Here is an 11,544-nt window from a genome sequence, read left to right as displayed (position 1 = left end):
TGCACTATCTGGTGTTGATCTCTACTATAAAATCCCAATATCTGTGGTTTTAATGTGACAAAATGGGAAGAAGTTCAAGGGGTACGAATACTTTTGCACCTGTATACAGTAAATGTGTGAAAACTGTGGGCGAGATTTAAAATCTTTGCAGGCTGAAAGCGGATACCCCCCGCTTTGTTCTATTAATGGTGCTGTTCCGTTTTTGTGTTACAGTGAATACCTGACCCACCTGAGGAGCCAGAGGAGACTCTATATCCTGCCCCGTTCTCCTCTCATGAAACACCGCAAGATACAATTTCCCATTCTCTCCTGATTCTTCTCTTCCTCTCAGAAGGAGCTACAATTTCAAATTGCTTCCCTTCTCGAGCACCCCCACCCCTTCGGCCTCCACCTCTTCATTCCTGCTTTCTTCTGTGCTTGTATTCTCACATCTGATGAACGCTTGCTGTTGACGCACACAAGGCGGCAATCAGAGAGCGCACATGCTACAGGAACGTTGAAAACAAAGAAATTTAGATCCTTTATTTCTTACGAATGCTTTTTTTTAATGAAACACAAATGCAATAAAATTAAGATAAATATTTTTCTTTTGTACACAAGGAAATATTTTAGTCATATTTCCAAAGAATGACTGAAATTACATTATATATTTTAGTAGGCTATTTTAACCAAACAAAGCAGGTTCCAGTGGGTCTAAAAAACAAACAATGATCTTGCCCCTGTCGAAATGTGATTAGAATTCAATCCAGTGTTTCTTAAAGAAAATACAGCTTTAGACCCTTAAAATCATTATTTCAAAGCTGAGTTTCACATTAGGTTCAATTTAAAGCTTTTGCTTTGCAGTGTAACAGCAAAACAGCCGTTAAAAGTCAGTCAGTCAGTCCTAAAAAGGGAAAAAAGGCATTCATGTTCTTCCTCCTGTACATCCTATAAAGCAAACAGTCATCCAGGCTTGCATAAACAAGATGATGATTAAGAAAGAAACCAACATAAAAATGTACAGACATTTTTGGCAAAGCGTGAATAAAAGTGACGAGAAGCATAAATTTGTAATTTGATCCTCTGTCTTGTATTTTTGTCTCTCAACATTGTCCCATGGATTTTCTTTGATTGTCCTTCACAGTCACGTGATGCCATACTGGTTGCCATAGAGACCTCAAGTGCATCAGCTGGGCGGCGCACGGACTTTGCCTCCCTGAACATCGGATGAATGCGAACAGGACGAGAGGAAATCCCTCTGAAATTGCAGGGGTCCCGGTTTCAGAATTGATTGGACGTCTTTTAATCTATTGTGGTGTAGCATAAACTCACAGGTGCTTTGGTATCTTGGTTCATTTTGCTGCCAGATAAATATCTATTTTCCAAAGGAACGCAGGCTAAAACAGATAAAAGCTGAATTTTTGTTTTCAGGATCCAGGAAGAAATTCAGCATTTTTATTTCCAGTATTTGCTGAACAGAAATAAAAGGAAATGCACATTCTATATCCAACAGATTAAAATGAGCACAAAAAGAATACAATAATAACTAAATATGTATAAAAAAGAGCCTTTTTTCAGATTTCCTTTTAAAAAAACCTCCCTCCCAGACACCTTTTCTACATATTTATCTTTTACCTAGAGCAAAGGCTACAGCCACAAAGTCATCAATGGGTTGCAGAGTTTCACCCCAAATGCAAACCTCTAGTCCTATTCAGTGCATTTATACAGAAGGAAACATGAGCCCACCTTCTATCTCTGCAACATCCCCCCAAAAAACACCCACCATCCCTAAAAAACTCTAAAATACAATAATCTCTGCAAAACAAACCACATAAACATATATTTTTTTTACATACGTACATGTCTATATCTATATATATATCTATATATTTATATAGATATATATATATATATACATACCGTATTTATTTATATTCATATACTATTTACAGTGTGGTTATTCAGAATGCTGTACAAAGCACACACTCATCAGCCCAGGCACACACACACAGCTCAAATTAACAATCCTACTGCCTGCACACGAATCACATAAGTCTTTTGCCCCCGTCAGGCAGACACGACAGACATAGATAGAGAGGTATCGATGTGTATGGCTTAAAATGAGAAACTTTGTTCTGCCTTTCAGTCGCAACGACTAAGAAAACTAAGGTTGAACACTGAATTGATTATTAGAGTATCAGAGACATACCCACTTTGGATCATGACATTATGTCTTTGCTTGACGTGCATAATGTCACAAATACTGTACAAACACAAGCATGTGTTGAAGCACTGATAATGTGCATTAAATTTTTAATAAATGCCATCACAGTCCCTCTGCAGACACGTATATGCATTTAAGTCAGAACTACAGTGTTTGTTGGTCCTATCTGGGGTCTTCTAATAGCATTGTCCTACTCAGACTACAGGTATAAGACCATTACATCCATCCAAACCAGTGTGGTTTACAGCATATCTGTCCTTAACATTGTGTCTTTGTTTCAGAAAGCCAACCCCATTGTATTACTTCCAAGACGTTCCAATCCAAAGTGCTACTCTCCTCGGTATCTCGGCTTTGCTTGCTGTAATCATTTCACGTCAAATGAGACAACCATAAAGAAGGGTTAAAACTCTGTGTACGACAAAGAGCTTCAGTAAATCTGGCATGGACCAGCCCTTTCCTCTGAACAACTGGCTCTCCTTTGTTACCAACACATTGGCTCACTCATTCTCAAGCAGTTCAATCTGTGAAACCAACTTAGTTTTGCCTCCACCATGAAGAACTCCAGCAACTACTCATTTGAATTCATGGTTCCGTGGACGGTGCTAGGACAAGATGACCATGCCGTCTGCACTGACCAGCTGGCCCGTGGTTGGCTCATAGCTTCCGGCCAGGTAGAACAGGTCATTGGAGGGGCTGCCCGGCTTGCGTTCACGCATCAGGTGGTCATACTCTGCCTTGCTGACCACCTGGCAGCGATGGGAGATGGTCTGCACGTCGTTTTCATCCTCGTGGCTTGACTGGTACAACGCGTTCTGGTGGAATGACGACAGAGATAAACAATAAGAACTTTCTAATAGAAAGGGAAACATTTGGGAGACATTAGGTTGGATTTGTGCAAAGTTTCAGAATCTTTATGGGGGTGTTGCAGCTTAACATTAAGGTTGTATCAATTTTACACTATAATCTACTGTAAACAGTAATTTTCTTCTGGCATTAATGGCTGTATAACACACAAACGGGCAGGACTTCTCCTGCATTACCCTTATGACGGTGGATTGTATGTAAGGAACACAAATGTTTTCAGTTTTCTGATCTGAAAATCTGAAATATATTCCTTCATATCAGAAGTTAAAATGGTATTACATTAATCTAAAATAACACTGAGTTGATATTTGCTTTGTAGAAAGGATCCTTGTACTTCTTGCTGATACCTTGCCATCACGATGTCGCTTCCCCAGGCGAGTTTCCTCTGGGTGGTAGAACCACTTGACCCTGACTACCATGCTGGAGCTCCAGGACTCCCAGAGGCTCTCCACTCTACCCACGTAGGGCAGCTGGGGCCGACCAGGTGACAGGAACACAGCGCAGTCGCCGACACGCACCATCTCCTTGCCCCGCATGATGGCCTTGTAGAAAAGCTTACGGGCTTTACCCTTAAGACCTCTTCTCTGTTAGAGAAAGAGAAAATACCAGTGTTTTTTCCAGCATGTTCTTTTAAAATATCTCTACTGCTTTATTGAACACAAAATGTAGAAATAAGCAAGACATTTTTGCCTTTGTGCCATAAAATATGCTTATCTTACAACAAGAAAACAAGTTGTCAGTGGGTAAAACCACAGGCTTATTGTTTTAGGTGCGCTTTTTGTGCCTAAGAACAAATCTAGTGCCTGATGTTAATCTATGGGATGTTCTGTAAAAACTTTATCTACAGTTAATATCTTATCTACAGTAGATAAATCTCTTGGTGTCTCCATTCACAAATAAATTGGTCCCAGAAGGTGAAGCTAATGGCTAGTCTAAGAGGAGCGGAGACCAAAGTGGACTTCTGTCATCTTAAAACAACGCCAACCCCTAAAACATAATGGCACTTTATGCTAATGCAATTTTTTTGAATCTTTACATTTTCAGGTTTGCATTTGACATAGTTGCCAGTGGATTTTTAAATGGGAAATGGAGGTAGGAGCCAGTGTGCCACCAATGATTGTCCTGTATAAAACACAAACTGAACATGTAAAGCTTTTCTAGTCAGAATAACTGTTGGATATAAACGTAAAGCACTGGAAAAAGCAAGAATATAATAGTGGCTGATTGATTTCTAAATATTATGATAGAAATGCTTTACGTGGTTCTTTATTAGTACTTGTTTCATAATCGAATTTCATTATAATAATAATTATTATTATTTATTTAAAACAGGGACTATATAAAGTATACATTAACCATTAGAGGAGAGATGCACTATATCAGTGTTATAGCTGTAAGTGCTAATTTCCACCTGTAGTCTCTCACCTAACTAGTACATACAAACCAAACGAAATATAAATAAATACATAAAAACAGCTGGATGCTATTCAGTAAATATAAAATGCAACAAAAAAACAAAACCAAAAAAAAAACACTTTAAAACAGGCTGACACAAAATACAACTTGTCAATACAACAAGTCATCACATCCATACTCTCAAAGCCTTAAAGCAGGTGGGTCCACACACATCAGTTTACATTGTGTGTGGACAGATTTGATTTAAAAGAAGCCATTTTCTGTCATGTGTGACAACTTATTAAAGTCTGTACATTGCAATAGGTCTTTTGGCAAAGTATTCCGCTGCTGTGTGGCCACACTTGAGAACGTTGTTTTACCAAAAGAGGTTCTACATTTGGGAACCCTGCACTCACTGCGAATAGTTGAACAAGTGACTCAAAATGTTTTCCCAGAGCTGAGGGATATTAATTCTTTTAAAGGAGGGGGAGTAAAACCATGAATAATTTTGAAAAGCAGACATACGTTTTTGTACCTGATTAAATTCTCAAAACTGAGAATGTTAAACTTGGTAAGAGTATGATAACAATGAAACAAACATGTCTTCTTATCATGAATCTTGATAGATTGTTTGTATAATGACTCTAGTGGCCTTAAGCCATTTTTACATCCCTGAGACCAACTTGTCATGCAATACAAAAAATGTGGGATTATTAAAGCACTTAAATACATGTGTGGTGCCTTAGTGGTCAATGAGTTCCTTATGTGTCTAAAGTTTACTAAATTAGATTTTACAGTATTTGTCATTGGTGGTGCAAAACCTTCTACTCCCATTTCCTGTGTAAACAATGACAAATGCTGCAATGGGAGGAACCAATGAGAACGTCCCAGGAATGGCTGGGAAGTTCTTGGGAAATATTAAATATTCTGGCCAAAGAGAACTTTGTTCCTGTTCTTACCACCTTAACTAAAAAACAGATTTACTTGCTCTTACAGAGCTTGTATAGTCATTTAGTCTTAGCCTAGTCTGTATTTATACTAAATAAAGATGCCAAGAGTGTCAGCTAATGTAGGTAACATATTAACAGCTCATAATTTCTTTACAGAACCTCATGTAAAAAGTGCTTTCAAGGTTAAAAGAACTTGTCGTACCTGTGTGGGATTGCCGGACCATTTCCAGAGCTGGCGTCCAGGCAGCAGGGAAGCCATTTTGGGAAGAGGTTCAGGCGAAGACATCCTTTGCTTCTTGGTTGATGCTAAATCCTTGGAAGCATGTTTCACCTGCTGCCTGACAGGACTGCTGTGGGTTTGATGGTGGTCATTAGAAACACTTTCTTTCCTCTTCAGCTGCATCTTAGTCATTCTGTTGACCATCGTGCTTCCTTTAGAGATATACTCCTTCCTGTCTTCCACTCTGTCAGCTCTCACCTTTGACCCTCTGATGGTCACACCAGCCTTGGTGATATAGCCATTAGCTGGTGCTGAAGCGGGGTTGGAGGTCGTGCGGTCAGGGCCCTGGAGGCTGGAGTTCACATTCTGCCTGATTTTCTGTTTGTCCTGCTGGAGGAGCGCCCGCCGCAGCAGCACAGAGGAGGAGTCTTCATCAGATGAGTAGGAGGAGTCATTGTCAGATGAACAGAGAGAGGAGGAGGAAATGGAACCAGACGAAGAAGAGGAGGAGGAAGATGATGAGAAGCAGATAGACGGACGGGACAGAAAACGACCGCCACGATGGGATGAGACGGCTGCTCGTCTTCTTTGAGCTTCAGCGTTTTGACTATCATCCTCATCATCCTCATCCAGCTCAGAGTAAGAGCTAGGGCAGTCACTAGGGTATTCCAAACTGTAGTCCCCACCTTTCACTCCAAGATCCACAGAGAGAATATCTTTTCTCAGTGGTGAAACACATTTTAGAAGAATCTCGGATCGACGCCTGACACTTTCTTTGTCCTCCCCTACCTTCTTGTCATTTTTCACAACAAGAGAAGGTTGTGTGTATTGGAGAAGTGCCCCTGCACAAGCTTGGCCTTTTACTCCTCTCCCTCCAACCCCTCCAAGTCGAAGCAAAGCTTTGCCATTTTTGGTTTTTGGGGAAGTCACTCCTTCATGGTCAAGCTTCACTAAGAAGTGTTTTCTGTCGCGCTCACTCAAAGGCTTGCGGCTCCCAGCTGCCGCGGCCATGGTGACTGATGAAGAACAAGGCAACTCGCGGAGGCCCATGGCACCCATGGTGGTAACAGGTCTCCCGGATCCGGAGGCTCCACCATTTCCGAAGGTTGAGTAGCCATTAGCAATGCTACTGAATGAGTCAACCTCGAATGCAGTGCCAAAAATGCTTTTAATAGGGGTTGGTGGTGCTAGAGAATGCAGGGCTGGGCGATGAAACAAGCCTAAGTCTCGCTCTCTGATCTTCTGCTGGGTCTTACGGGATGTCCAATTGAAGAGGAAGAAGTCGACTGGCGGTCTCTTTCTGGGTATGGACCAGTTTAACAGCGATGTCTTTCCCTTTATTACAGAGTCGGTTGCTGAAGTTGACGTGTTGGCTGTCTTTGGCACTGAGTATGTTTTCTTCGGCCGTCCAACTAAAAGGAAACAAAAAAGATGGGGATGGAAGGAATGGCAGACCCTAAAGGCAAACGTTTATTAATTATAAACCTAAAAGCTTTGGTGAAACGTAATCTCTATCTTCTTGATCTTCGCCAAGTTTCGACAGATCCATTACTCAAACAGCAACAAACCTGGTAAACCTGTCTTCCTCCCCCAGGTTTACTCTGAGTTTGAGAGGACGTGTGTGTATGTTTCCTAACTTTACAAAGCACCCTTATAAAATTCCATAAAACCATGATTTATGTGTTTTTATTGAGGGTAAATAACAGCCAGCAGAAAAGTCATCTTAATTTATGAGACCCTCAGTTAATATATCTGCTCAGTGCTCACCTGTGACCTGAAAGCTTTGGATAATTGACAAACAACTGAAACTGTAATTTTGCTTTAGGCAGTGAACCTCGAGGACCTTTAGACTACGTGCAGGAGTTAAAATAGCACTTGTTTGCTAATACCTAATCAACATATAACAGATGGGCTGTTGGAGAAGCAGTGACCAAATATAAACCATCAATGTACCTGGTCTTTTTCCCTGGGGCTTCCCTTCTACCTCCTCATTGTCTAGTTTCTCTGTAGGGGCATCTTTCTTCTCTGCTGTAGAGCTTCTCCGACCCCGATGACCCGGAGAGATCAAGAGAGCAGGAGAGGGTTCGGCACCTAAGACAAAATCATTTATTTAAAGCACCCACCACTCCTAATGGTTACCCTGGTAAAAATATGTAAATATCATTCCTTTTATTTGAGGATGTTTATTCAGTGGGGGTAAAAAATTTCCACATTATGGAATAACTGTATTTTTAAAAACTCAGAGGTACCTCACCTATTGGTTTGCCTAATGATTCCTAATTGAAGGGAACTGATCTATTTATAAATATTATGCATGTAAAATTACTTTTCCCTGGGGTATAAATAAGACATGGAACAAAATAATGTTTTTCTTAGTCCCTCTTCAAAATTAGAAAGCCAAAAACGAAGTTACGTGTGTTTATCTTCATAAGTCAGGATCTGGCAACACGATTATAGTTACTTGCCAAAATTTGTCAACATCTACAGTCAGAGCAATAATTCATAAAATGAAAAGGTGATCTTGAAACCATGCACAGTGACAAGATCACAAAACACTTACAAAAGGTCACCAAGTCTCCACATCAACAATCAGATCCTATATATAAGCCAAATGGTTGTTTGGAAGGCATGCAAAGTCCTACCATCACAAACGCCAACATCAGGTGTTTGCTCAACTTTACAGGGACTTTAACTATGATCATGTGCATTGTTCAGATGAGACAAAACTTGGGCTTTAATGGGAAGAAACACTCCAAACTATGGGCAGCTGCATCAAGGACTCAAAGACTCCATATAATGCCCATCTGCTCTACCATTAGATCACACGGGCTTATGTTAGGTCCCCAGGCGATAAATCCTGTACAAAATCTGTGCGGTGAGCTGAAAGAGAAGAGAGCCTCAAAACCTCTCAGCCAAGTGTTGCCAATTCCAGTCCTCAAGAGCTGGTTTCCTGCATGTTTTAGGTATTACCCTGGTTCAACAAACCTGAATCAAATGAAAAGTTCATTTAGAGGCCTTCACAGAACCTGATGACATACCGAGGAGGTAATACAGCTAATAATCCAGCTGCGTTGGAGCACCTGGATTATTAGCATCTAAAACATGGAGGGCAGCTCTTGAGGATTGCAGCTGGCCACCCCTAAAGTAACTGCATAAAGATGAATGGTCAAAGATCTCTCTCTCTTTATGCTCCAACCTTGTAGAACAGAGAAAGACTAGGTGCTCTCTTATTGGAAAAAGATGATTGCACAATGTAAGAACAGCAAGGGGGTCAGTAATTGTGGTGTGCATGACTAAATTTAAAAATAATTTCTTCATCTGGGATTTTTCCCAATCTATACATTTACTCGAATTTAACTGTGAATTTTTCAAACCTTTTCAGGCATTAAATGATGCTACTGAAGATTAATATGTTTTAATGATATTTACCCATCTTAACTAAGAGTGCCAATAAGGCAGTATGTGCTGTTCTTCTTTCTCGTGATTCTTTATAAAACCATACTCACAGCGGATTTGGTATCCAGGAGGCAGAAGTCTGATGTTTACAAGGGAGATCTTTCCTCTGTCTCCATCGTCAAACTCCACCATCACACTCTCCTCCTTCTCCTTGTCCTCCTCACCCGGACCTCCTGAAGGGGTGACACAAAAGAAAGAGTTTCCAGGAAATAGTGATCGAGGGAGAGGCCAACGGGGTTGTTTGCAGGTGCATCTCACCACGGTGGACGTAACCAGGGTAAAGGCATCGAGAACGCTCACTCCAGTAGGCACAAACCCGCGTACCCTCTGTTAGGATAGCCTCGGTTTGGGGTCTCACATCTAAGACCTGGAAGAAAACAGACATAAAGCTTTCAGTAAGAGAAAAAAAGGCTATTTATAAAATTTTAAAAATGTGATGTGGTTTGACTCACAGCTTCTTGTAGTAGCTGCTCCAGCGAGTAGATCCTTGGGCGGTTTCCCCGTTCCCCTTCAATGACGACACTAAATCTGAGCGAATAGAAGGGAAATTATGCTAATTAAATACCAAACTGTCATTTCACGTTATAAAAAAAATATAAAAACTAAGTCTGTAGGGTGTCTTGTGAAAACCGGACTTATTAATTATTTCTGTCAGCAGATGTGTTGGCAGGTGTTGCTGCGGTTTGTCCTGTCCTGATCACTCTTTATGCTGCCAGACATTAATACCTTGTGCTTGACTAAGTTTTGGACTACGCCACCCAAACCATGTGTCACATTTCCAGAAAAAGGAAAGTGTCAATTTATCTTAACAAAAAGGCAATCTCTGACAAGCCCTGGAAGATTCTGGGAGTTTTTTTGGAGGATCAGAGGAGAAAAGGCTCCTACATGTCAGGCAAGTCCAGGGTTTGAACAGACGCGGCGTACAGCAGCTCATCCTCCTTGGAGATTAGGATCTTCAGGCCATCTACCAGCATCTCTTTGCTCAGGACACAGTTTGGCAGAGCTGCACACAAAGGATGTGAAAGTTGAAAGACTGGTAGTGGAGATAAAAGGAAACAAAGAGATCATTTGTGACTGAGTCGATGCATTGTAGCATGACATCAGGGACAGGGACAAGCCAGCCGGATACAGAGCTGTGTGTTTATGCTTACCCGGTATTCTGGAAGGCATGTTGGGGGGAAGGTGGGACGACAGCTTCACCTTCAGCCCGTCCTCCTCCTCATCATCCTCTTCCCCCTCAGAGAAGCTGCTCTCCTCATCCAAACGGAAGCCTTCATCAGCTGAGAAGCTCTGCAGGAGCCTGCTCACTCCGTGACCCTTTTCCTGACCGGGAAAAGGATGTGTCATCAGTTGGGAAGAAAGCAGGATTTGGCTTTGCTTGGTTATGAATGCAAATGAGTCAACAGAAACAGGACTTTAAGGTGAGCAAACCTGGCATGTTTCAACCAGATCTGACTAATGCAGTAAACACATCGGTGAGATGCAACCACTGAGATCAACACCACCAGTAATATGATGCTTCAATTAAGACCTGAGCTGTTTTTTCCTCATTCTGCACAGTTCACTTGAAGGTTTGAGGCCACAGTGAGTAATAACTGCTGCCCCTGAACAGACTGGGTTTCGGCTTATTGCTACATGACGCTTCACTTCAGGTGGACACACACACACACACACACACAATATACACCAGATCCTACCCATCTCCACACTGGTTTGAGCTGGTCTGTCTAAAGATGAGAAACGAGTGATGATAAAAAGCCAGCTCACCCAACAGGTTTCTGCTTGTATTTAGGCTTTCAAAAGACCATGATAATGTGTGTGTGTGTGTGTGTTTGTGTGTGTGTGTGTGTGTGGGTGTGTGTGTGCGCGCCTTAGTGTGTATGTCTCAAAGCTTTTCACACCAGGAGATCGTATATTTTTGTGACAGAAGTTTCATCACCAGAGGGCATGGAGGATTATTTCCCGCTAGTACCACTGAGTGTGTGTGTGTGTGTGTGTGTGTGTGTGTGTGTGTGTGTGTGTGTGTGTGTGTGTGTGTGTGTGTGTGTGTGTGTGTGTGTGTGTGTGTGTGCGTGTGTATCTTCCTCTGTTTGGTTTGCTGTTAGGTGTTTTTGGACATTCCCACATGATGACTCAAAAGGACTAAAACCTCTTGTCTTGCCCTCGGCTGCTCATCTTCATTCAAATATGCTGGACTGGTTGGAGATGCAGCAGGAAATCAGATGATTTTACGGTTAAATAGCCCTGATCATTGACCAGCCGATTGGAAACTCAAATATCCAATATTTTTCTGAGCAGTAAATGGACCACTAAGCACTACCAACTCATGACAATAACAACCCCCTGACTCAAAGTCAAAGGTACTTTCAAAATCACAGAGAGTTAGTATAAAGGCTGTTTTTCTTCTGAAGTTAAAAAAATTACTTTGGAGGAACATAGATGTAAAAAGCTTTTTT

The 11,544-nt window shown here is 41.4% G+C and overlaps 1 protein-coding gene across 4 annotated transcripts in view; it reads right to left on the bottom strand.

The window, feature by feature from the left end:
- Positions 1-507: 507 nt before the first annotated feature.
- The window catches only part of bahcc1b (BAH domain and coiled-coil containing 1b), a 76,104-nt gene continuing 65,067 nt past the window's right edge, over positions 508-11,544 (bottom strand). For 3 of the 4 annotated variants that reach the window (XM_047376967.1, XM_047376966.1, XM_047376969.1), the window contains exons 20-28: positions 10,240-10,411; positions 9,974-10,091; positions 9,541-9,616; positions 9,347-9,455; positions 9,139-9,261; positions 7,586-7,723; positions 5,615-7,044; positions 3,415-3,651; positions 508-3,015 (exon numbers count right to left, since the gene is read on the bottom strand). In XM_047376967.1, the coding sequence (XP_047232923.1) occupies positions 2,806-3,015; positions 3,415-3,651; positions 5,615-7,044; positions 7,586-7,723; positions 9,139-9,261; positions 9,347-9,455; positions 9,541-9,616; positions 9,974-10,091; positions 10,240-10,411 (2,613 nt within the window). In that variant the 3' untranslated portion in view covers positions 508-2,805. The remainder of the gene's footprint in view (positions 3,016-3,414; positions 3,652-5,614; positions 7,045-7,585; positions 7,724-9,138; positions 9,262-9,346; positions 9,456-9,540; positions 9,617-9,973; positions 10,092-10,239; positions 10,412-11,544) is intronic. The other variant, XM_047376968.1, reaches the window with a different exon arrangement.

The sequence above is a fragment of the Girardinichthys multiradiatus genome, chromosome 10 (assembly GCF_021462225.1).
Source record: "Girardinichthys multiradiatus isolate DD_20200921_A chromosome 10, DD_fGirMul_XY1, whole genome shotgun sequence".
Lineage (NCBI taxonomy): Eukaryota > Metazoa > Chordata > Actinopteri > Cyprinodontiformes > Goodeidae > Girardinichthys > Girardinichthys multiradiatus.
The sequence above is the reverse complement of the archived record's forward strand: the minus strand, read 5'-3'. Positions and strand labels throughout refer to the sequence as shown.